Genomic DNA, 27,583 nt, shown 5'->3' on the forward strand with positions numbered 1-27,583 from the left:
CTATATACATGTATTAACTTAACAAAATATGGTAACACAAAGGGATAAAGTTATAAGTGTTTATATAGTGCCTACTATATGACAGGCACTGAGCTAAGTGCTTTTTATTTTTATATTTTATTTTTAATTTATGGAATAAAACAGAAATTTCCATAACATGGTATAATTTTTTAAAAGATGATTACACACGAAATTGGAAATCTATTATGGACAACTTGCTATTTCTTTTAAATATATAATAGTTAACATGTAACTTTCTCCCTCCCTCCCTCCGTAAAAAAGCTAAGTGCTTTTTCACAAGTATTCTCATTATTAACCCCATTTTATAGTTGAGGAAACTGAGATTTAGTGACTTGCCCAGCATCACATGGCTAATATCTGGGGCCCAATTTGAACTCAGGTCTTCCTGACTTCAGGTCCGGAGTTCTATCCACTGTACCACCAGCTGCCTCTAAAGACAGAAACTTTTAAAAGTATGAAATAAAAAAATGAAATAATATTTGATCCCAGAAGCAACAGGGAGCCACTGGATTGCTTTTGAGTAAAAAAGTGACATGGTAAGATCGACTTTTTTATGAAAAGCATCTTGGGGGCAGCTAGGTGGTACAGAGCACCAACCCTGGAGTCAGGAGTACCTGAGTTCAAATCTGACCTCAGACACTTGACACTTACTAGCTGTGTGATCCTGGGCAAGTCACTTAATCCCAATTGCCTCACCAAAAAAAAAAAAAAAAAAAAGAGCATCTTGACATTTGTGTGGAGGATGGATTAGAAAGAAGAGAAATGAGACAGGAGAATAATTAAGGAGCCATTGTAGTCCAGGGCAGCTAGGTGGTATAGTGGATAGAGTGCCCAGCTGCAGTCTGAGAGACTCATCTTCCTGAGTTCAAATCTGGCCTCAGATACTGCCTAGCTGTGTGATCCTGGGCAAGTCACTTAACCTTGTTTACCTCAGTTCCTCATATGTAAAATGATCTGGAGAAGGAAATGGCAAACTAATCTAGTATCTTTGCCAAGAAAACCCCCAAAATGGGGTCATGAACAGTTGGACATGACTGAACAACAGAATTGTAGTCCAGGTGAAAGGTGATGAGGGACTAAAATAGGGTGATAACTGAGTGAGTACAAAGAAGAGAACAAATTTGATATCTGATTTGATGAAAAGTGAGATGAAAGGTGAAGACTCCATGATGACACCCAGAGTGGGAACCTAAGTGACTGGAAGGATTGTGGTGCACTCCATAGTGATAGGAAATATTGGGGAAAGTGTGGGTTTTAGGAGAGAGATAATGTAATGAGATCTCTTAAGACCCATGAATACCTGTTTATCTTGTACCAATCACTTCCTGATCATGGAGCCTCCTTTGGAGTGTTATGAAGTCATGAAGTATTCTGAAGGTCAGGGGTTTAGTATGCTGAGGGGTTGGGCAAATTCCATTGAGGGACTAATATCTGGCCCAGAAGCACAGATATTAGGAGTTTGTATTAGGGGAAAGAAAGAGGTAAAGTTGGGGAGCACAGGGGCATAAGGGTAGGTGTGGTTATGGTATAACCAAGTCCTAAAATTAGTTATAGCTAATCCCCTCTGATAACAAACCCTTTGGTCTCCATCAATGGCCCTTCAGGGGTCAAAGCCCCTATTTTTGAGATCATTAGCACAATGGATAATGAAGCAAGACCTTTGGACAAGAAGACCCAGGTTCAAGTACTGCCTCCTACATTTAATGGCTATGTGACCCTGGGTAAATCATACTTAACCTCTTAATGTCTGGGCAGTTGACTATATGTTATAGAACAGTGACTTCTTTGCCTGGGTAGAGGCAGTTTTCTTACAGGGAGCTCCCTACACCAAAGAAATCATAGATACAGACCAATGCAAACACAGTAGTAGGCCCTAGGCATCTAATGACAGAAGTGAGGCTGTCCCTGTCCTCAAGCTGCTTTAGTCCTACTGAGGTAATGGCTACCTTTCACAGAAAGGAATCAATTTCATAATTCTTTCAGATCTGTGGGTAATTAAAGGTTGATTGGAAATGCTGGTTAAATTACTTAAGAATGAACCATTACTTATAACTGTCCCCTTCCCTCATTTTTCTTTGCTAAGATAAATATCTCATATCCAATGAATCAGCCAATGTCAAAGATCACAAAAAAGTAAAATATTTTCCCTTTATAAAAAACAAACTTCATACACACATATATCTATCTTGATGTAGATAATGATGAGTAAACTTCATGGCAGTGAATAAGACTTCCTGAGTCATAAGTATTAATGAAAAAAAGTATGTGGGTTTTAGATACTTGACTGAATTTTGGTCCATATGTTTTCAACTGTTACTAAAAACCTTATTCAGTATCAGAAATGTTAACATGTTTTCATCCAGTTCTAAGAACTCAGAAAATGTGGAGTACTTTCATTTTACTTATACTATAATCAGGAAATCACAATAATTATTGCTTTACCAATCACCTTTCCACCAAGTACTTAAAAGTGTGTTTTTAAAAAAATAAACTTTAATTAATTGAGCCCCTCAACAGTCATGGGAAGTAGAGAGTTATTATTAGACCCATTCTACAAAACAGCAAAATGGGGCCAGGAGATATTTGAGGAGCTGTCCAATTTCACAGTCTAAAATCATCTTGATCACAGAGTAGGAGTGAAGAGCAACTGAAATAATTCAGTAAAGCACCTTATAAACTGTAAAGTAATATACAAATATCATCTATTATTATTACTATCTTAGACTATGAGAAATATCACTTTCATAACTAGCAACCATTCTATGCTTTAAAACTTAAAAGAACAAGGATTTATCTTTAGAGAGGGCTTTTAATTTTGTTACCTTGACCTAAGTTTATAAATAATAATTATTATCGGCATAGTTTACATTTATGTGATTCCCCTTACAGTTTGCAACATTTTCACCTATACCATTTCATTTGATCTTCATAGCAACTCTAGAAGTAGAGAGGATGGTATCATCTTCAGAAAAGATTAGAATTCTATACATACTCTCAGCCTTATTTGCTTTTCAACTGACACAGTATAAAATAAGAAAGTCTATAGCATCTAGTGATTATAGTGCAAATCTATAGAGTATTCATCTCTAGGTTCTACATTATGTAAAAATATGGGGGCAATCATTTAACCTCTTTGGGAGTTAAGTTTCTGCTTTTTGGGAAGGCAGCTAGGTGGTACAATAAATAAAGTATTGGGTTTGGAGTGAGGAAGACATTTCTGAATTTAAATCTAGCCTCAAATACTTACTAGCTGTGTGGCCCTGGGCATGTCACTTAACCCTCTTTGCTTCAATTTCTTCATTCATAAAATGAGCCAGAGAAGAAAATGGCAAGCCATTCTGGTATCTTTGCCAAATGGAGTCATGAAGAGTTGGACACAACTGAACACCATCACCACAACAACTTCTTCCTTTTACAAATGAGAGGGTTTAAATGAAATGGCCTGGAACATCCCTTAAGCCTCTGAATATGATTGTATGATTATAGATATATTGAACCACTATATATAAAATGTTTTTAAAATATAATTTTATCATCGTTACTCCCCCTGAAATTACTTCATGGTTTCACAAGAATGATGTTCTTAGTGTGTTACCATATGATTTACACTATTATATAGGATCACAGAATGTAATAAGACCCTATAGGGACCTTAGACTTTTGGTGATATTACATATATGCCAGAAATTAACTTTTGCCCAAATTTGAGATTATCTAGTCTTTAGTTAAAATATTTACAATTTCCCTTCTGAAGAGCTGTGATGGACATTGTCTATACCCTGTTTATTGTCTTTCTTTGTCTAAGTTAATCATTAGAAGGGAAAGTATGGTAGGTTATTAGCAATGGCTCCATTCTAGAGAGTTGAGGCAATTGGGAAAAGGATGTTTTCGTCTCCCCTGATTTCTCACTTTTCAACAAATGCTTTCTGTGATTACCTCACAGTATACTAGTTACAAAAGAAGATATCACAAGGAAAGATATGGAAATTCCCTGCTTACATAGAGTTTACATTTTGAGACTGACATATTGGTTGGACCATCAGTGTCTCATTGAAGTTGTTCTATTACAAACATTCTCACAAATATAGTATTTTTGTTAAAAATTGGCAAAAATTATTTTTTGCAATATGAATCAAGCATGGAGCTTGAGTTTATTTTTTATTTTTTAAAAATAAACATTTTTATTTATGGTTTTGTGTTCCAATTTTTATTCCTATTTTCCTCCTTTCCCTCCTCCCCTCCCTGAGTCAACAAACAATCAGATATGGGTTATACAGGAATGCTTATGTAAAACATGACCATATTTGTCATTTTGTACAAGCAAACTTGATTAAAAGAAAAAAAATGAAAGAAAATAAAAAATTGCATGCTTCAGTCTGTTCCATCAATATCAGTTCTTTCTTTGGAGGTGGACATTATGTTTCATCAATAGTCCTTTGGGATTTAGGGCAGCTAGGTGGTACAGTGGATAAAGCACTGGCCCTGAATTCAGGAGGACCTGAGATCAAATCTGGCCTACGACACTTGACAGTAGCTGTGTGACCCTGGGCAAGCCACTTAACCCTTATTGCCTCCCCCCCCATAGTCCTTTGGGATTGTTTTCAATCATTATATTGTTGAGAATAGTCAAATCATTCACACTTATACATCAAAGAATATTGCTTGCCACTCTTTTAAAACAACTTTTGGATTTATCAGTGTAGGTATTCCCCCCCATCCCCCAGCCAGTAATTCCTATCACCCAATACCATCACATTTCATGATGCCAATGGTGATTAACTCATTTCCTGGTGGCAAACCTTATGATGAACCCTTCCCTATTTTGCTGACTGGTATTCAAAGAATAGACACAGAGGCCACTGTAAGCCCATACTTGAAAGTCTTTTTCCAGTTCAGTAAGATCCACCAGTGTGTGTGGTTAAGGGGAGTAACCGTTGAGGTTGTAGTGTATTCTTTATTTTGTGGTAAAATGTTAGGATATAAATTTAGGGGAATGCTTATTAATTACAACAGAAAAATGTCACCTAACATTTTAGAAAAAGATTTATATGTTTATTATTTTGTAAACTTTTAAAATAAGGGTATGATGATGGAAAGAGAACGCATAGGTACATTTCTTATCCATCATTTATTATAATATGAAATCACTTGTTTGGAATGCATTCAGTAATGAGGTTTGGTCAGATATGCTTAAGCAGAGGATTTTGCTTTTAATTTCACTTACTGTACCTCAAAATATGCAAAAGGGGTTTATTTTCATTTGTTGTCTTTTATTTAATGGTTGGTGGATAGAAGATAGACATGTTGGAACATAGAGACCTGTTTTATTAGCTGCTTGGAAAATAACTCTTGATATAACAGATACTTTTGGATTCAGAAATTTTCCCCAGGAAAACAAGTAGATGATATTTAGGAAAAACCCAGAATGGATTCTTATGGTTCTTTAAACACTTGAGGACAAATAGGGAGCACAGCCTAGTAGACTGAGGGGTGGTTTTGCTTTTAGGAAGATGAGTGTAGGTTCTGTATCTGATACCTACTGTGTGACCATAGACAAATCATTTTCCCTCTTGGGGTTCCCAGGCATCTCTCTAAGATAAGCCCTATGGCTTATAAGTTGCTCTTCTGTATCAGTGGAAGAAGTATCCAAAGCAGGTGTTTTCTAAAAGCATACCATGCTCTCATACATATGCCGGAGTAAGAGCAAGAATTTATATAGTGGTTTGAGGTTTGTAGAGCCTTTTAAATAGTTTATCTCATTTTATCCTTACAACAGCCCCATGAGGTAGGTGCTATTATCACTCCCCTTTTACAAATGAGGATACTGAGATGGAAAGAGGTTGTGTAAAGTGGATCAAAGTCATGCAGCTAAGATGTGTCTGAGCTAGAAATCAAACTGAGATTTTCCTGACTCGAACTCCAGCCCTTCCAGTGGGTAATGGATGGATTCCATATATTGTGTTTTTTCTTCTTTTGGAACTGGTAACTTTTCAGTGGATGCATGAAGAGGAGGGTACCTGGGTAGAAGGGCTGGACTCTGCTCTTGTAGTAGAAGCTGTATACCTGCATTTCCTCTAAGCTCTTCTACAGTTCAGACTTCCCACCCAATTAGTTTAAACCAGTGACATTTTACTTATGACACTATTAGCAAGAACAAGGGATTATATTCTGCCACATGTAATATCTAGTCTTGTGTTCGGAGTTAGTGTTGAGCCATGTTGAGATATAGCATTTACGTGCTTCATGTCTTTGGGAACATTTTCCCCCCATATACCCATTACCTGCCTGTATATGTATCGTGCTTTTTTTTTTCCTATTCAGCTTATTTTTATATATTCCTTCATTACTAATAATAGTTACATTTATATGGTGCTTTTTGATAAAATACTTTGCCTCACAACAACCCTATTTAGTAGATAGTGCAACAATTATTATTCCAATTATCCAGAGGAAACAGAGTACCAGAGAGATTAAATGATTTGCCTAGGAATCCTACAGATCCATCATAAATAGTGGCAGTTTACAAAATGCGTAGCAGATCTGTGACTAAAGCAATGAACCACACCAGGTTTCAGTGATGCAAAGGGCTTCCATATGCAATCCATATCTGTATGCATGTGTATTTTTTTTTTTGTAGCCAGTGCCTTTTCAAGGATGTAATATGGAGAGGATGGGGTAGCTAAGATAACATGTGAAGAGGGGATACAAAATGTTTTCATGTTGTAACTATTCTTCCTAGTAACTCTTCATTTGCGCGTTCTTTTTCCTTTTAGAATACAGACTCCTTGTGAGCAGTGGTGTATATATATATATAAAACATTTTTTTTTTGGTCTTTGTATCTCTTATTCTTAGCGCAGTTCCTGGTACACAGTAAGCACTTTATAAATGATTGTTTCTGTAAGGTGGAGGTACATTAGTCAATCAATCAATCAATCACCTTGCCCCTCTTAGAGTAATTTGATCATTTTATCTGATGAGAACAGCTTTATTGAATTAGTTAATTAATCTAAGGTGTTCAATTAATGTACTCCCCTGTCTTGCCTTGTGGGTCTATGAAATAGCAAGCCAGTTCAGAATCCAGCATTACAGTATCTGGAAGTAGAGGGGAGAAGGTTATTATTCCAGCCAAGCCCCAGAGAGGGACTTATTAAAGGGAAGATAGGAGTAGAGCCTCTGATCTTGCCCCTTCCCTCACCCCAGCCTCTTGATGAGAGGATGACCTTGTGAGCTTCAGAAGGTCCAGAGGGTTTTCATCTTTTCATGGTCCTCCAAGCAGCAGCCCCAGAATAGCTAATGGTAGAGACTGGATCTGGAGTTGAGGATGAATTTGACATACTGAGGAAAAGTAGCTTCCGGTTCTTTACAAGGTGCCCAGCAGAAAGCTAATACCACATCCAAAGGGAATTTCATGAGTGCCCCAAACTTACAGCAGCTCAAAGCTGTGAGTAACCTCTTTGTCACACATATTCTCTAAGCTAAATCCTACTTTTCCTATACTCTCTACTGTTGGGAGATTGTTTTACACACTATTGGGGGGATATTTAATACCAACCATTTTTATTATACCAATTTAATAAATTCTTTTTTCCTAAAAGTTAATTAGATGTGGCTGACTGACTGATATCAACTGATATCAGTTGGGGAAGTAGAGCAGTGAAGGTTTAGGATCTATAACATTAGAACATCTCTCACCCACCCACCCCCCAGTCCCTGAGGGGACAAGAACCAGCATTATTCTGGAGCTGCAGCCTGCCAGTGTGAATGAGGGTTCAGGAAAGGCATTCTATAACATCAGCTACATGAACTTGTTAGATTGATTTATGTCTCCATTTAAGCAACAATTGGTACCTCCACATTCTCTCCTCTAATTCACTTCTAAACTTTTTGCAGTATGGCTTCTGAACTCATCATTTAACTGAAACATCTCTCTCCAAACTTAGGAAGGATTTTTAAATTATTGAATCTAATGGCCCTTTACCAATTGCCATCCTTTTTGCCCTCTCTGCAGGTTTTGAAAAAGAGGGAAGGTTTTGGTTAAAAGATAATGAGTTCTGTTTTGGACACGTTGAGTCTGAGCTGTCTATGGGACACCCAATTTCTTATGTCCAAAAGGCAATTGGTGATGCAGGACTGAGCTCTGAAGAGAGATTAGGACTGGATATGTACATCTGGAAGTCATCTGTATAAAAACTATGGGAGCATAAACCCATGGGAGCTGATGAGAGTATAGCGGGAGAGGAACCACCCAGTAAACTCCAATGGCTTCCTGTAATATTCCTAGGCTCAAATATGAAATTCTCTGTTTGGCATTTAAAGCCCTTTACAACTTGGCCCTTCTCTACTTTCTTACATTTTACTGCCTCACACACACATTATGATCTAACAACATCAGTCTTCTTGCTGTTCTTCAAACATGGTACTAGATCCCTGTACTCTGCCTTTTCACTGATGGTGCCTAGAATGCTGCACCCCTTCACCTCTGCCTCCTATCTTTCTTGGCTTCACTTCAGAGTCAGCTCAACGGTTCCCTTCTGAGGACTTTTCCAGTGCCCCCCCCCCCCCCATTGCTGATTTCATCCTCTCTGAGATTACCTTCAATTTACCTTGTAGATATCTTGTATGTACATAGGTATTTGCATGCTTTGGCCCCACCTGAATATGAGCTCCTTGAGGTAGGGACTGTGTTTTGGCCTTTCTTTATATGCCCACAGTTTACCCAGATTCCTGGCACATGGTAAGGGGTTTGAAAAATGCTTGTTGAGTGACTGACTGAGTTCATCGAGAGTTGGCTGGGGAATAGTGGAATCACTGTTCTTTAACCCATCAGTAGAATCAGGAAAAGGGAATATTTCCTCTGCTTTGATAGTTTTTCCTGCCTTCTTCGGTGCTCTTGACATTTGGTTTAATTTTCCTCTCTTTCCTGTTCTCTGCCATTATCCTTGGTGACCTCAATATTGGTTTACCAATGACCCTTCTAACACCTAGGCCTCTCAGTTCCTTAATTTCAATTTATATAACCATTTCTAGACTCCTTTAGCTACTCTCCACTCATACTACAAGAACCTGGTGGAAATTCCCTTCTCTGAACACAATTTACTATCCTTCCACCACTCCAAAGCCTTCACCACTCCAGAATCTGTTCTTCACTGTCATCATTAAAAAATAAATCAATGCAACCTTATTTTTATAATCCAAAAAGTATAGAATATTCTTGTTATTAACTATAAACTAGCACAAGACTACTTGCCAGGGATCTAGAAGTATCAGTCTGATTTCATATCGCAATTCAAGATTATTTGGATTAGGGAGTATTAACTTGCCCTTTTTCTGGGAAGGGATATTCAGAAATATTCAACTAAAACAGCTTTCTCTAGGGTCAATAATGACTATCTAATGAACAGATCCAATTATCTCTTTCCAATTCTTATTCTTTTTAGCCCTTCCACAGCATTTAACATGGTTGGCCACCTTTTCCTTCTGGATACTATCTTTTCTCCTGGAGTCTTGACCAAATTTTATCTTAATACTTTTACCTTTTCTGTTTTCTCATCTTCCACCCTTAAGGATACTGTTCTCCAAGGTTATGCCTTTGGCTCTCTTCTCTATTTTTATACAACCTTTAGCAGTCTCATGTTAATCCAATGGCTCAAACTCTAAACAGATGAAGCCCACATGTGCCCCTGCAGCCCCAAATTCTCTCTCAAATTCTAGGTTCATATTTCCAATTTTCTACTGCTCATTTCCATCTGGATATTGAACCTCTGATTCTACATATTCAAAGCTGATCTCATCATCTTCTCCCCAAAACATGACTCTCTCCCTAACTTCCCTATTTCTGAGGATGGTACCATCATTTTCCCACTTACTCATGCTCGAAACCTTAGATTAATTTTCTCTCTCTATTATTTTCCAGGGTCACAGGATAATAGGTTTAGAGCTTTATGAGCCTTTATGGGTCATCTAGTTCAGGGCTTCTGAAACTTTTTCTGCTCATGACCTCTTTTTACCTGAGAAATTTTTTTGGGAGGTGGGGCAATGAGGGTTAAGTGACTTGTCAAAGGTCACACAGCTAGTAAGTGTCAAGTGTCTGAGGCCAGATTTGAACTCAGGTTCTCCTGAATCCAAGGCCGGTAATTTGTCCAGTGTGCCACCTAGCTGCCCCCAACCTGAGAAACTTTTGCACAACCCTGGGTATGGAGCTATAAAAAACAGGTCTACATAACCTTTTACTGTTGCCAAATTTTTTGCGACTCCCGTGTTCAGTTCCATGACCCCATATGGGGTTGCAAACCACAGTTTAAGCCGTTATGATCTAGTCCAGCTGCCTCATTTTAGAGATAAGGAAACTGAGGCCCATAGAAGGTTAAATGATTATTGAACCTCATATAAGTAATCAGTGACAGAACCAGGATTTGAATCTGAGCCTTCTCTACCCTCCAAATTCAGCATCTTTCCACTGTGCCACAAGTCAGTTCTACCTTTGAAATATCTCATGTCCATTTCCCCCTTTCTTCCAACTGCCACTGCTCTAGTTCAGATCCTCATTACCTCTCAAGTCCATTACCTGGACTTTCCTGGAACTCTGAGGGAGATTGCTACCATTTTGGAGAGAAGGAGTGGGCCTGTGGCAGGGCCACAAACAACTTAATGAGAGAGGGGCAGACTGGATCCAGCACTACCAGATTTGGGCAATTTCTCTTTCACTAGCCTATCTTTAATGGGGCTGACATCCTATCTAGCTCACATCAAATATCTGTAGTTTAGAGATAGGAGTTCAGAATAAATGCCACTTGATTTGTCTCCTCCTGGACTGAGTGTCTCATTCTCCTTGCCTTCAACTTTTCTCCTTCTCTGATCCATATGTCATTTGCTTTCAAAGTAATCTTCCTAATATAGAGATTTGACCACATCATTCTTTGACTTAAAAAGCCCCCCAAAACAACATTTAGTTGTTCAGTACTCCCTTTTGAATAAAATATAAAATCTGGAGTTTGGCATTTAAGAACTTTTACAACCTAAATCCAGTCTTTTAACTTCCCAATTTTTTCCTTCCCCTGTCCCATACTCTTCCCCTTAACATGCCTTAATGAATTAAATTATTTACCATTTTATAATTTTATCCTATTGGAAGGGGGTTCAAATCCTAACTTTGATATTGATTAGCTATGTGCCCATAGACAAATCCATTAGCTTCTTTTGGCCTCAGTTTCCGTATAACAGTGGTAATGCCTATAAGTGACTACCTCAGATAGTTGTCATAATGCTAAAATTTGAAACTTTAAAGTGTTATATACATGTTAGTTATAATTATAATTATTAATAGGTGAAATTCCTTCTCCATCATTGCCTCAATTAGAAACAACTCCATTCCTGCCCAAGCCTGGGGCATTTTTGCCCCCGAGGGACAGCCCACTTCCTAACTGGAGGGATATGGGATTCTCAGTTGGATGAGAGACTTCCATTCTGATCTCGGAACTGGTGTAAGTGGAGAACAGGCTTTCTTCAGACTGGGGATGACTTCTGGAAGAGGTGTGGAGGAAAAGTTAGAAAGGCAAGTGAACTTTTGAATGGTACACAGAAGGTCTCCTATCAGCTGAAGACATGTGTGGTTCCAACATGACCCTTGACTTCCAGCTCCTGCAACCCTGGAAACAACTAAGAGTGGACCTTCAACCAGTGAGATCATTCTGTTCCTCCTTGACTGAGCTGAGATTTTTTATCTCACTTCCAGTGAAAGAGCTTAGAATATTGGATATTCTTCCACTTACTCTGATCTGTAAACTTCCACAGTTTCTATTTGATGCTCATATTGTTGATAACATGTACTAGTTTTTAATGATGATTTTTTTGTGCAAGCAGCATTTGGTGGGAGGGAACTAAGTTGCTGAGGTTAAATAAATGGCCACCTTCTCAGTGAGACCAATCAGATGGCTTTTATTCTGAACTCTTTTTTTTTTTTTAATGAGGCAATTGGGGTTAAGTGACTTGCCCAGGGTCACACAGCTAGTAAGTGTGTCAAGTGTCTGAGGTCAGATTTGAACTCAGGTCCTCCTGAATCCAGGGCCAATGCTCTATCCACTGTGCCACCTAGCTGCCCCCCTATTCTGAACTCTTAACTCTAGACTACAGATATGTGATGTGAGGTAGATCTGTTTTTGGCCCCATTAGGGATAGAAGAGTGAAGGAGAGATTATCCAAGTAAGGTAATTCTGGATTCAGCTTGCCCTTCTCTAACGAGGCTGTTTGTGGTGCTGTCACAATCATCCTCCTAGTCTCTGAAATGATGCAAATTGTCATCTCCCTTAGAGATCCAGAACCCAGCCAGTCATAATTATATTAGTTGGCTACTGACAACATATATCTTACAAATATAGTGTTATATATATATATATATATATATAATAGTGTAATATAGGAGTATAGTGGAAATAGCTTTGGATTTCAAGTCAGAGGACCTTGGTTCAAATCCTGGTTCAGTTACTTGCAAACAAGGGGCAAATCATTTATATCTCTGGGACAGTCTCCTTATCCGTAAAATGAAAACATTAGATTAGATGATCTCAGAAAGTCCCTTTGAGCTCTAAACCTTATGATCTTAAAATCCATTATTCTACTGCTTAAGCTTTCCTTTGCACTGAATCATATTCAAACTTTTTTCATATTTACTTAGATAGTTGTGTCTTCCCTTCTTACAAAATGGAAGGTCCCCTAGAGGCATGGACTATTTTGTCTCTTATCCATGTATTTCCAGTGATTAGTCATTGCCCTGTTTTTAATATATGTTTAATAAATGTGTATTCTGTTGAATCCAATCCATATAAGCCAGGATCTGTCAAAGGGCAAGCTAGATCAGTTTTACTCTTAGGATCCTCCTAAATTAATAGATTTCATGAGGAACTTAAGAAAAATATTGTCAAATCAGTGGTATTCTAATAAGATGTTCTTTTGAACACAAAAGGTGAATTCTAATAAGACTCTTCTACATATGAGCAGATCATAATGACAACCACACCACATAGGATAGCTCCAAGTTCAGTAACAAGTCAGTTGTGTTCTGGATATTGAAATGAGGCAGCACTGAGACTAGGGAAAATCAAGATTTCTTGATCAGAAAGAAGAAATTCAAGTTTATAGCATGCATTATGAACCACTGAGGAAGATTAGTTGGTAAATGGCTGATAGGAAGGAAAACCAATGCTCCCCTAGGAAATGATAGTCATTCAATTTGTAGAAAACAATCTGTGTTAGTTACAGTGCTTTAGCAGGCTACTTGAGTCAATAAAGATAGAAATTGGTAATTTCAAAGTGATGAGCATTTTGCCAATTTTCTAATTAGGAAAAGTTGACAACTCTTCTTCACCTGTATACCCTCTTGTGGGAGGAGCACCAATCACTGAAATAGGTGCTGTTCTGATCGGTGGTTGGAGTATCTTTCAAAGTCCTCTTCAATTTCTGCAAAACCAGAATTCCCATGTCACCCTCAAAATAACTTTAAGCATGTCCAACAACAAATAACCATGTTAGCTGGAAATACATGTGAATTTTTACTTCAAAGTACTATCATAAGGATCACATTGATGAAGGTGAAATAAAGGAAAACCACATGGCATCGTTGTATCTAAAAGTGTTCTATTTGACAAAGGCCAGTATTGTACTGGTACCAGACTTCTCAAGTCTGTGCTTTCTTTATACATCATGTTTCCCTATTAACTATCCCAAAGTCCAGACCAATAGGCCTCATGAAAAACTGAATGCACTCACATCACTGCCTAACTCAAGGGAATTGTAAAAATCAAATTTCAATTTAAAGTAGTATTGACACATTTCCAATCATAAAACTCTAAGAAAGCAATGACTAATTACAACAGCAGCAGGAATCTGCAGGACCTCATATGATTTGGGAAGGTTTAGTGGGCTTTAAGGATTGAACCATAAGACACAGTGGAATTGTAAATTATACTTGGTGACTGTCTTGTACCAATTATTAAGTCAGAATCCTTGGCAAACAATGTCCAATCTCAGGGGACATTATTATATGATATGCCACCAAGTGACCTCTCTTTTCCTTTTCCAGGGATCTTCTCTGACACTGTTACCTCATTGAACACCTGTGCTTTTCTAGTGGTGGAAAGATCCGGGGCAAGATCTGGGTTGAGGGAGTAGATTGACAAGAGGCCAATATTTCTGTCTTTTGGATGAATGGCAGAGTATTTTCTTTTCCAGTTCCTCTTCTGGGAAAAGTGTTCCTTTTTATCAATTCTCTTTTCAGTTACCAAATTGAGTGGGTCATTGCTACCTTGATCTGGTTGGTGACTTGGCTGCTGCCACTTATGGGTAAGTATAGACTAGATGTATTGATTTCTTATGATCCTGAAAGTTTTCAAGTCTAAGTAAGGCAAGAGAAATTCTCATTTGGTGGTTGTTGCTGGGACAGATGTCCATTTGTGGCCAAATTAGAAAAGAGTTTCTCACTCATTTCTCTCAAGTACTGCAGTTAGTGAGAATGAAAAGGATAGAAAGAAAGGATACAATTGTAAGAGGAGAGGTAAAACAAATGAATTCTTTCATGGTAATAGAGATGGCTCACTGAATAGAGCTCTGTGCCTGGAGACAGGAAGACCTGAGTTCAAATCTGGCCTCAGACACTTACTGGATATGTGACCCTGGGCAAATCACTTAACCTCTGTTTGCTTTAATCTACTGGAGAAGAAAATGGCAAATCACTCCAATATCTTTGCGAATAAAACCCCATGGACAGTATAGTCCACAGGGTTATGAAGAATTGGACACAACAGAATGTCTGAACGACCACAATAGAGATTACTGTATTTTCAGGCAAATAGGTAGCATGGGAAATTAGATACCCCAAAGCTACTGAGAAGGCCATTTGCAAAGTCAGCATTCCAAACCTTAACCCTAAACTTTGCTTTGTGTACAATATTGAAAGACTGTATTTCTTCCTTTGTTATACCAAAGATATAAAAATCACTGAAATATGGTATATAGGGGACTCTGACTTCTTAAAGGCTATGCTAAGTGTATTACAATTTAATACTCAGATTCTGCTAAGATGGAAAGGTTCTCCTAGAGTTCTGTACAGCTGGGTTATATATACTAAGATGGAAAGGCTTCTACATCTGAGCTGAGGGGCAGGCCATACATCTGAGGAGAAGCCTCACTAAGTTTGGAAAGACTCATTACTAGATCTACTGCCTACTGTCTACATCTTTGGTTATAGCAACTCTCAGATACCGTCTACCAAGTTGTTGAGAAGTTATGAGCTTGTGAGTTAGTGAGCCTGCAATGAATATTGGGAGTGGGAACATCCATGCTAATGAAATCACAGTCCTGGAAGAATGATTAGCCAAATAAGAAGCAGATAGTAAGCCCTATAAAATGATTATTACTATTATTGTAGCAATTTTCTTTACTGGCTTTTGCTTAGTACTTATTTGCAAAGTTAATACTTACAAAAGGAAGGCCATCTTCTGGTATCAAAGACTACCTTTTAACATGGACATGAAGAGAAACAGATCGGGAGGACAGATTTTTGTCTGTCTCAAAATTCAGACTGAAATGCTTCATTTTTTTTTATATTAAAGGGAGAGAAGTAGAGCTTGGTTTATGGCTCCTTCCAAATATTTTATCTTGTTTCAGCTAGGTCAGTAAAAATAAAATAAATAATTGTACTCTGATTTTTTTGCCACTGGAACCAATGGTTTGAAACTGCTTGCTAACTTGGGCAAATTCAGGATTCTAAGGAACATAGACATATAAGAAGGGCACAAGTTGTGTGTATCATTGTTATTACAGCTTCCTGCTTTGGCCTGGGCTAGAGAAATGAATCTTCATGTACAAATGACATGCAGCTTACTAGCACTATCCAAGTATTTGAACCATTTTGGATGCCCTGAAGATAACAGGGGCTGTGTGGTTTTGTACTGAGGTAACTAGAGTCTCTTAAAATAAACCAATCTAGGGTAAGAAAACCTTTGATTATACCAATCACAAGTAGGTCATATAAGGATAAATGCAGGCATGTTGGAATTCCTTTGGAATTAGAGATTTCATCAGTAACTGTGCATCCACTCTCCTCCTCTGGGTTAAGAGGCCTAATCTGACTGGTTTACATCAATCTGTATCTATTCTCTGCCCCGCCCCGCCCCCCCCCCCCCACTGAGATGACATCTGAGCTTATCTTTCTTTTCTCTTATCTTCATTCTCCCTCTTAATAAGCTGCTTCCCCTCTCACCCCCTGTTTACAAATACATGTATGGTCCCTAGCCTCTAGAAACAGTTTCCTTAAACACCTTGTTATAGTCTCTCTCTCTCCTTTCAGAAACTGACTGCTACAACTGCCTCAACATGCATTAACTTCTTAACCTCAACACCCCAACACTAAAATGTCAATGCTCTTTTTTTGTTTTGTTTTTATGAGGCAATTGGGGTTAAGTGACCTGCCCAGGGTCACACAGCTAGTAAGTGTCTGAGACCGAATTTGAACTCAGGTTCTCCTGATACCAGGGCTGGCTGGTGCTCTATCCACTGTGTCATCCAGCTGCTCCCAATGTTCTTTCAAAAATGAACAATGGAGCCCAATCACCAAATCCAAAAGCCTTTTCTCCATCCTTATTCTTGACTTTTTTGGTAATTTGATGGTGTTAAGTGCTCCTTTCTCAAAGTCATTTCTTTCCCTGGCTTACATGACTATATCTCACCCTGATTCTTTTGCTATTTTTTTACTTGGCTCTCTTCTTACCTATGTGAATTCAATGCCTTTTCTTCTTTTTTTTTTTTTTCCGTTCCATTCCCACCCCTTGCCTCTCTTTTTCCTTGTCTGTGTTCTCTACTCTCAGCCATCCAACTATGGTGTATATATACTATTTCTGGTCTAATTCTGGATCTATAGCCTCAACCTTTCCTGAATTCTAGTTCCATATTTTCAACTGCTTGTTGGATAAATCTACCTAGCTGTCCCACTGACTGGTACTTCAAACTTAACAATAACTTGTTCTAAACAGAAACCATATCCTTCAGGAAAATTACCCCTCCTCTAAACTTCCCTATTTCTTCTGTTAAAGGCACCAGAAGTCCAAGTCACCTAGACATGAGGCTTCAGTATTCTCTGATTCTTCTTTTTAATTATATAATGAGACATCACTTCTCATAACCACTCAGTTAAGTTTCATTGATTGTATAATTATTCGATTGCTTAGCTTATGTCCAGTCTTTCCTTTTCATCCCAAAGGCCCCCAATCTTTATTTCCTATTGCCTATTTTGACAATACAATTCATTTTACATGCTACTTCCAGGCCGATCTTCCTAAAGCACAGCTCTGATTATCTTCCTCCTTTGCTCCAAGCTGTCAAAGGCTCCCCAATTCCTGTTACTCTCTCTCTCTCTCTGGCTTTTATTTTTCAATCTTCCCTTTTATATTTTATTTCCTAAACATGCTTGAAGCTCTTCTGCTGCTGTGGTTTTTTCTACTTTCTCTGCTAATGTCTTCTGTTTCTGCTCATGAAAAATGTACCTGGTTTTAATGCTGTCTTTCTAAATGTCACATGTTGTGTTAGAAATGGCTTCTTTCTTCTCTGAACTCCCACAATGCTTTGTAACTCCTATGACCTCGAACATGTACTGTCTCACATTATATTTCTTTGTACACATAGCATCTCTTCACCCTAGAATACAAGTTCTGTGAGGGCCATGACTGTCTTAGCTATTATCACTCATAGTTCCTAGAACACAGTAAGGATTTTGGAAGAGTTATTGGCACCATTTCTCCCAATGAATTTCCCGAACAGGGATCATTTTATATTTAGGATTATTAGCTTTTAAGATTTAGAATGGTGGGGGCAGCTAGGTGGCATAGTGGATAATGCACCTGACCTGGTTTCAGGAGGACCTGAGTTCAAATCTGACCTCAGATACTTGATGTGTAGTACTTTGTGACCCTGGGTAAGTCACTTAACCCTCATTGCTCCACCAAAAAAAAAAAAATTAAGAATGGTAAGGGAGCTTAGATATCGTGTAATCCAACTCACTTATGCTACCAGTTCATCAATGGCTTACAGTTTTGTTATAGGCAGCCAGGCGGTACAGAGGAGAGAGTGCTGGGCTTGAAGTCTAGTAGACCTGAGTTCTGTTCTCGATCTCACTCGATTTGTGACCCAGGGCAAGTGCCGACCTCTGTCTGCCTTATTTCCTCACTAGTAAAATGGGGATAAGTAATGACACCTATATCCTAGGGTTGTAGTAAGGAACAAATATGTTATCTGTAAAGCATTTAGCACTGTGCCTGACCTATAGCAGTCACTTAACAAATCCCTTCTTTTCTCTCTTCCTCCCTCCCTCTCTTTCTCCCTCCCTCTCTCCCCATCCCACTTTCCTTCCTTCCTTCCTTCCTTCCTTCCTTCCTTCCTTCCTTCCTTCCTTCCTTCCTTCCTTCCTTCCTTCCTTCCTTCCTTCCTTCCTTCCTTCCTTCCTTCCTTCCTTCCTTCCTTCCTTCCTTCCTTCTACAGTTGTGCATGTTGACCTCCTTAGGTACATTTCTTTTGAAAAATATAATTGCAATTTTGATAATCAATGTGCTGTTTTCATAATAATGAAAACATATCAACTCTCCTAACTATTAAATAGCTCACATAATTTAAAAATTGTATGTTTCCAACATTGCTGTTAAATTAAGTGTCATGCAGAAAAGAGAAACATTTGTGGTACAGATTTTCCTTTAGAACTTCACATTAAAAAAAAACCCAAACAACCAACTAACACATTTCCCATCAGCTTGGGTATGGCCTTCTCACTAATCTCAGGAAGAGAATCCATATGAAGAAATCAGATTATCAAAGACCTGTCATCTGATTACAGTGAGAGAAGTATTTGACCAATGACAGAACCTTATAATTCCTAAACTTGCTGAACAGTCTCCCTGAACATGAGATCTAATTCAAAATCCATGCAGGCATATATTTGTCTACGAATATAGATTGATACATTTTTATTTACACATCTCTACTTTGTGTATCCTATCTGTATATGAAATTTGTCAAGGCTAAGAAAGAGGCGTCCTTGTGGGAGAAGTTAACTTTTAAAAATGTGGCAAAATGGAACAAATTTAAACAGTAAAACACTAATTAAAGAAATGCACCACAGACACTGCATCACTAAGAAAGCCAGTAACTTTACTGAATTGTCTGCAAAATACAAATTATACCTTATTTCCAGCAGGAGAAACTTTGGAAAATTTCCCACTTTTGTTCACTACAGACAGCTGAATTAAGTCCCTTGAGATACACAGATGTGGTTTAACTTAGTTAGAACATCTTGTCATCTAGTGGCGACAAAGTCCAGCTTATGCCGCTGTGAGCCTCTATTTTAATATTTGTTGCAAATGCTTGTATGCCCTCATTTACAAGCTACTTTTGAATTACTGTCATTTAATGGAAACAAGTCCCCAGAAAAAAAAAAAGAAGAAAAAAAGGATACAGCAAACCATCTGAAGCAATCCAAGTACTATGCCTACAGTGACCCATTTCTGCTCTACTCTAAGAGAATACAGGTACTAGCATTTAGAGTGAAAAAAATCTGTCATTTTGTTGACCTCTCTGAATCAAAGTGAGGTATGGATCAATTTGAGGTATGCACAGGGAAGGCAAAATGTAACACCCGATTATAAAAATAACCCAAATGGACAAATTTGATGCAGACGGTATGTGGCTAAAAGCTTGGATTGCTCCACATCTTTGGTTAAAACATATTAACAAAAGCCTCTTATTACATCTACAATCTGAAGCATTCTAACATATACCAATATCCCATCAGTCCTTCAAAAGATCTGTAGTGGCAGGAAATTAACGCCATATAAGTGACGACATCACAGCAGATGGCACAAACAGGAACAGATGAAGTATTCCATGTTTAGGCAACAGCCTTTATTGAGGTTTCAAGTGGCTTAAAAAAAGAAATACAAAGCATTTACTTTCTGAAGGAAACACAAGAAGAAAGGGGCAAAAAAACAAAACAAAAACAAAAAAACCCCCGAAAACCCAACCTCTACACCTAAGTTAAAGACTTGGGTAGGAAAGATAAAATAAACATGTCCAGGTACAAGAGGGCTGACATTCTTGTTAAGGGAGAATTGGCATCATTATTTTAAAAATTCTCACTTTAGTTAACCTGAAAATGATCTGAGGATGACAGGTATTTTCATATTCATTATTACAAAACAGTTAGATTCTGCCTTTGGGAAAAATATGCCTTTTTGCTATAAAACTGAACTTTCAAAAATGTTGAAATGAACACCCTCAAAATGAAAGGCACCAATGCATACAATATACAGGTTGTGCAGCTTATGTATATCATATCATTGTCACCAATAATTCAGTTTAATGATGTTACCGAAAATCTCTTAAAATAAGGATTAGTGATTGCAATCCTTATGAGTGAACAAAATGCCACTTTGGGGTATTTTAACTTGCAATGAAGAGTGTTGCCTAAAAAAAAATGGTTTCTGCAGCTTGGGTTCTGTAAAGTAATACTCCCTCAGGGCTCTGCCCCAAACTCCTTACATACAAAGGAATCTCTGTGGAAAAAAAAACAAAATTAGCTTTGCAAATACAATAAATGGTAAATTACAGAGAAAGGTACAAGGGTAAAAAAGAGAGACAGTTATTGTTGACAGAAAGTGACTCATCATATTCAAAGTTGTGCTTCTTCTCATTCAATCATCTTTTAAAAATTCTCAGATTATCCCTTCACTGTCTTGCCACCACGTCAGATGAATTCAGTGGTGGGAACAAGAGGTGACTGGCATCCATTTTCAAGTGATTCTATTCTTTTAAATGTTCTTATAAAACCATTGTCAGAACTGCTATAAATAGCCGAGGCTTCATCCTCACCCCGGCTTCTGCTGGTTCTTTAGCTTACTTTAAACAACCACCCCCTCAGAAACTCACTTTTGCTTTTTTCCTGTGTTGCTGAGGCAAATTGCAAGGTAAACTAATAATATGGCTATTCTTCGTATTTTCATAGACTGACCCCCTCCCCACCCACTGACAAGTTTCTACTAACAATTCTGATAAACCCAAAGTGTTTTGAAATGACAAAGCACATTTGTGACATATTTGCATATTTTATACACGTCAAGTTAAAAATCTCAGCAAGAGACTCTAAGAATGGGATCATGCTTAAGGTTAGGAGAGTGGCTTTGAATATCGTGTGTGTCTATGTGTGTTTGCATTTAATAGGTCAGGGATCCAGTTCTGCTTTTCCTCTGCATAAATATCTTTCTTTCCATGTTCCATGGTCATCTTATCAAATAGGATGTGTGAATTAGCTGAATTGTATTCTGCTTAGAGTATACAAAATAAGAGTACAAGGCAGACTGGCATCCTAGTCAGGCACAAACCAGAGAACTAATTGGAAATCGAAGATAAAGTTAGGAAAATAGAGTCCAGTGAGTAAAATCTCTTGGCTTCTGCCACCCAGCGGCAGCCTTTTATGATGAGAAATACACAGAAACTATGCAAGTTGATGGGGAATGGGTCTTAGCATGGCCTAACTCAATTGGATTTGTTTGTGCTGACTGCATGACTTTTGTGTATATGTATATGTATATGCATATATGTATATATACACATACACACACCCATATATATGTATATATATTTGCTGCTAGTGTCAATGCATCTGATTGGGAGATGAAACTGGATCTCCACATATCATGAGAAGGAAATTGTTCCTATATTCCTTCAAAAACTGAAACTACTTTTGGAGAAGAAATATAAGCATTTCTTATGGCACTAACTTCTTAAAGGGGAACGACCCAGAAAATAATCCCCAGAGACAAATGTTCAATAAGTCATTGTTTTTTTGAACGAAAAGGGACATAGAGGATCTTAAATGGGTTTTCTTGTAATGACTATTAATTCTCTTTATTGAAGGAAAAAATATGACATACATGCCTTATGCAGAAGTGACATTTTTGGGGTTGCCTGATACACTGGGCTAGCTCAACAGTCTTATGATACCAATGAGGTTTGTTGAGTACAAGTTAAAATAATACAATACTGGGTACCTGCTTCTTTGTTTTTTTCTGTAGCATCAAGTTTCTTCATATTTTGTTTAAATATGGGTGAATATAATTTATTCGCTGCATTACCTCCACATCAATCACATTTTTTTCTGACATATTTTCAGGATGTAACTTATAACCACTCATAGCCCATTCCAGGCAGATTTTAAAAACCAAATACTATATCAAATTATAGTGGGCTGAATACCAACCAGGTGACTTAGCATAAAGATCAAATTGCGATACGTACTTATTGAATTCCAAGATGCACAGGGGTATACCTAAGATCAGAAAAGGGGCCCTGCATTTGGTAAAATGCAAAAAAACCCAAAAAATTCAAAACCGAAAGAACTAATTAATATATACAATGGATGTCCATTCGCCCAATAGATTTCAAATTTAGTTTTTAAAATGACTTAGGTTATTATGATGTGGTAAATCTAACCCCACAGGTTTATCCTTTTAACAACTGATTTTGATTTTGTAAAATGTATGCAGAGTAAAAGAAAACTGAAAGAAAATAGTTACTTAAATGTGCAACTGCACAAATATACCCCCCTCCCACTATTAAGATAACAAAAAACTTCTGCTATTACCATAATTATTATATATTAGAAAGCTATACACAAGCATGTTAATTTCACAGATTTTTTAAAAGATTCTTAATATTTTATATAATTAGAAATACACATTTCAAAAACAAAACTTCTACAAAGAGAAAACAGTTATCTTGGTTAGCAAAGCATGGAGTTCTTCATGGCTTAGGGTAGTGCTTTCTATACAAAAAGTCCCTTTTGCTTTTTTCAGGACTGTTTAAAATATTAGCGAAGCTATCAAGAAAAAAAAACACATTTTGGCTTAAGTAAACTACAAAAAGCCACAAATGCTTTGCAAACTCTGTCTTACTTTTTATATGAAAATAAGCAAAATGTAATGTACATATTTTTATATTTTTATTTAATAAGTGATGCAGACCCAGAATTTTTAAAAATTAAATACGTTAGCCCTCAAACTCCACATTTTTTATAAGTATGGTCCTCTTTGAAATGTCCTTGATCCTTTTAACTGAGTGCCATACTCCAATGATATGCCTGAATGTTTGTGAGCATCATTGCTATGTTAGGTGACCTCTTCTGTTTCTAACATTTACCAGTGGCCACCCATTGCTGGGTCTGTCAAAACATCTATACATTTTCTATATGTTGCATAACAGCTGCTTTCTCTCTCAGTAAAGATCTGCCACTTCTGGCAAATGTTTCCTTTTGTCTATTTACATGTAAATAACGTTGAACCTGCAACATGACACTATCTATTGTAACATACATTTTGCAAAGGAGCACAACAGTGAAAAGAAGTTAGCCTTAAAATCTATTTTGTACAAGTGTTCTGTTGTACAACTCAAGTGCTAAGCCTATCTCAGCATTTCTGTTTACCTTTATACTGTATCACTGAGGCAATTTAAAAGTACTTTTACAAAACAGAGTACCTGACTTTTTTTGTCCACACACGGCACATATAATGCATATCGACCCCCCATTCCCCATTAAGGTATAGCACACACACACTGCAAGGAAAAAAAAAAAACTAGTAGGTAATAATTTGATCATGTTGCCCATCCTTCAGAGAGCCGCATGCGCTTGACTGAGGGACTTTCCCTTTCGTCCGGCGAAGGTCTGGTGAGTCCAATGGGGGAGTGGAATTCATTCCGATGATCCTCTCGGTCGCTCCCATCATACGAGCTGCTACAGCTGCTCAAGCTGTCAACAGGAGATCTCCCCGCCTCGTGGCGCGTATGCTGTGGGTATCTCGAGGGGGTGGTGGTACGGTCTCTAGGAGGAGAAACAGGTTCTGACTTGATGTTGAGGCTTTGAGTAGAAGGCAGGGAGAGATTTGTACTCTGAGATAAGTGAGTGCTAGTGCAAGCTCTGTAGGAGGAAAGGAAACCCAGTTACAGATTGAGGAGGCCTGGAGCCCCCAGGAACGCACAATCACTCTCAACCACATAAAACATCAGCTTAAAGGCTCATACCGATTCTTGTGTATGTCAAGTGGGTGAAGAGTACCTGAGTAAATATTTAGAATGAGTGGGGAATTGAAGCATCACTTACTCAATAATGCAAGGTGATGCTATTTTCTAAACCCTGTAGCAATTCCAACATTTAACTGGTTCAGGCCTTAGGCATCATTTCTGTATAGGCTCTGTCTGAAATGGCACCTAAGAGCTTTCAAAGAGGTCTGAGTAACAGTGCCCAGAATTGTGGTCCAAGAGATGGTGGGAAAAGATTTTTTTGTGTCCTTAAAATTTTGCTCGACATTTTCTAGGACTTGAGGGCATAGTATCTACTTCTTGAATCAGACCTCCCTAATCAGTAAGACTGTGTTTTGACATCTTTTTATATGTATGCACCTAAATACTTATGATGGAGGCTTTATATATTTACTAAACAAGTGTGTGAATAATAAAGTTATATCCTTTTCATGGAAAGTGAAGACATTTTACGTTTCAGATGAATAAGGCCCACAAAGCTCTCCATACAGAAAACATCTTTCTCTTCTGTGTAGGGGTAGCAAGCTGAGAGAGGAAAGGAGGCCAGGAGTTGAAAGGTGACTATATCTATTGATATTTTACAGGTAGTTATAAATGAATGTAAGATTTTATCCTTGACAATACATGTAAATAAGTGGAAATTCTGTATTCCTACTTATCTATGCAGGATGAAATTAGAGTTCATTTCCCCCAACTATATTACTTTCATTAATGTTAACCAAGTATTGCCAGGTAGTGAAACTATAAGAATAAAGAAAATGCTGAACCTCTGTCTCCCCTATTATTCTAAAGACACATATGGTCAGGTTTGTGAGACTGTATGGGAGAAACATATTACAAAGAAAGACCTGGTGGTGATTCAATTATGCTTAGAGCAGTTGTTCCTCCTTGTATTCCTCAAGAGCTTGCACTTCCTTCAAAAATGGCACTACAGGTCTTGCTAAATAAGAATGAAACCAGGCTTTCAAAGGAGACTGATAGACAAACTGTCATTGGCCAGGATCGCCCAAATATAAGGTTGTATGCAGAAGCTGTGAACATCCTAAGGCAAAAAGAGGGTTGTTGGTCTATATACCAAGAGTGCACCATGGCAGAGAATGCTAGCATATGCTATGTGTGCCAGCACAACTTGCCTTGCTAGGAAATTTCAAAAAATATTGCAAAAATAATGATTTATACATGAAAATCCACCCATCCTCAAACAAAGGGACCCAAGATCTGCTGGTATAAGCTCCTATTTCATTTTCCAATTTTAAGATTCCTTAAGTGCTATTTTAAACTTTATTATGAATGTGTGAGTATGTGCATGTAAATTTGGGAGAAAGTATATGATAGAAGGAGTCAACTTTGTGGGAGATACAGTAAGTGCTAAAAATGTATAGGAATATGAAATTAGACAGAAATGAGACTTTATGAGTGATGTTTTGTACAAAAGCACCACCTACTGGCAAAAAATTACTTTCCCTCTTATTAATGCATCACATAATGTAGAAGATAATCTGAAAGAATGATTTGTTTCTTTAATAAACATTTTCTTTCTCTAACCTCTATGATTCTATAGAAGCAATCAGTCTCGACATTATCTATCTAGACAGTAAACTGACTTCATATGATGTTTCAGGTATGTTTATATTCTTTGAGCAATTTTAAAACTGTTTATTCTGTTATATTCTAGCTTAGTCTTACTGTATTCCCAGTTATGAACCATGGACTGTCTAAGGGATAAATTAAAATAGCAACAACAACATGACCAAAGATGCTATACCTTACATTTCAAGGGTGCAATATTTGATCTTGGTTTAATCTTTATTTGGGGATTATTTTATGTAGCATCTAACCATGGAGGCTGGCACATAGTAAACACTTAAATAAGTGCTTGTTGCCTTGTAGCAAGAAGAAAACCATCTTTTAAATTTGGGGAAAGGATTTTTTTTTGGGGGGGCAATGAGGGTTAAGTGACTTGCACAGGGTCACACAGCTAGTGTCAAGTGTCTGAGGTCAATTTGAACTGAGGTCCTCCTGAATTCAGGGCTGGTGCTCTATTCACTGCGCCACCTAGCTGCCCCCCCAGGGAAAGGATTTTTGCGAGAAAATATGACTAAAATTTAAGTAAATACTTCTAGTTATGGATCAAACAAATGTCTAATAACATATGTCTACAAGGAAACTGAAAGTAAAGTGGCATATCAATGAAAGTCTTTCCCAACTCTGTAATTTAAATTCTGTCTTTGCTGGCAAAGAGAAATAGAGAACTGAAAAATTATTCTGTAAACAGGATTAATGAAGACAATAGTTAAGCTGGAGAAATCAGGCTCCCAAACCCACCTTCATTCCTTCAAAAAAAAAATCTATAAACTTTTTTAGTTAGTCAAAAGAGTATCTTTTCTTTTTTGGGAGGGGAAGACGGACTTGCACTATTCGTATAATTTCTTCAATTCTCATATGTATTGAGACTCTTTTGATAGAACTACTATTTTTTTTCTGATGAAGAGCCGAACACTTCATTATCCCTCCCTATAAAGAAATCCTGATTTTGCCACTCACTCTGCACGTGACTATCTACAGTCACTTAAACTTTCTGAGTTCATTTGTCAGCAGCAGAAAGGGGTGAGAATACTTTCACTATCTGCCCTGCGGAGTTGTGAGGAAAGCCCCTTGTGAGCTATTAATGTTTTAAATATATACATACAAATACTTTAATATGACTTCTGGTGATATTTTATCATACCCTGCAAATATATTTCAAACACTTTGATAGAGAAGTCTCTTTAAAAACTTGGGTGGGGGAAATGATAAATCCACAAACATGAACCTTTTAGTCTAGTGAGCAGAAGATTGTGTTAGATACTTTGCTACAAAATAAATCATACATCAGTGTGACTATTATAATATAGGAATATAATTGGTCAGTCTTCCTATTTTTAAAGAAATAATTCTGGAAAATAAAGAACCATTCACTAAAAAAAAAAACAAAAAAAACCCCACACCACTTATGCTAGATTCAGATATGGGAACCAGCAGAAAATTGTCCTTTAGTGTTTGTTTCGAACATGATTTTGGACATAGAGAATTATTAGGAATATATTCTTGGCTTGAATAGAACATGTGGGAGAGTGAAAAAGCCTGATCTGCAAGCTGCTCACATTGAAGTCCACACTGAAAGTTATCATTTACTACTGATGCCAGATTTAGAACTGGGAAAACACCTACCTTTCCCCGTATTCGATCAGAGATCAAATATGACTGGATAGTTTTATTCAAATTCTTACTGCCTCCGCCTGTAAAATATATTAGAGTATCTGACCTATTTTTACCTAACCTTTTTGAAGTTGCCTGCACCCACAAATAGCCTTCTACAGTATGCATTGCACACCCACATCACAAGAACCGAGGTCTGAGAATGCTTAGGAGGAATGCCTTTTTAGATAATGGGGAAAA

At 37.6% G+C, this 27,583-nt stretch overlaps 1 protein-coding gene across 13 annotated transcripts in view; it reads right to left on the reverse strand.

Moving 5' to 3' along the window:
- Positions 1-19,186: 19,186 nt before the first annotated feature.
- The window catches only part of MEF2C (myocyte enhancer factor 2C), a 219,029-nt gene continuing 210,632 nt past the window's right edge, over positions 19,187-27,583 (reverse strand). For 10 of the 13 annotated variants that reach the window (XM_043962357.1, XM_043962343.1, XM_043962433.1 and 7 more), the window contains one exon: positions 19,187-24,023. In XM_043962357.1, the coding sequence (XP_043818292.1) occupies positions 23,702-24,023 (322 nt within the window). In that variant the 3' untranslated portion in view covers positions 19,187-23,701. The remainder of the gene's footprint in view (positions 24,024-27,583) is intronic. The other 3 variants (XM_043962425.1, XM_043962417.1, XM_043962411.1) reach the window with 1 other exon arrangement.

This window comes from Dromiciops gliroides, chromosome 1 (assembly GCF_019393635.1).
Source record: "Dromiciops gliroides isolate mDroGli1 chromosome 1, mDroGli1.pri, whole genome shotgun sequence".
NCBI classification, from domain to species: domain Eukaryota; kingdom Metazoa; phylum Chordata; class Mammalia; order Microbiotheria; family Microbiotheriidae; genus Dromiciops; species Dromiciops gliroides.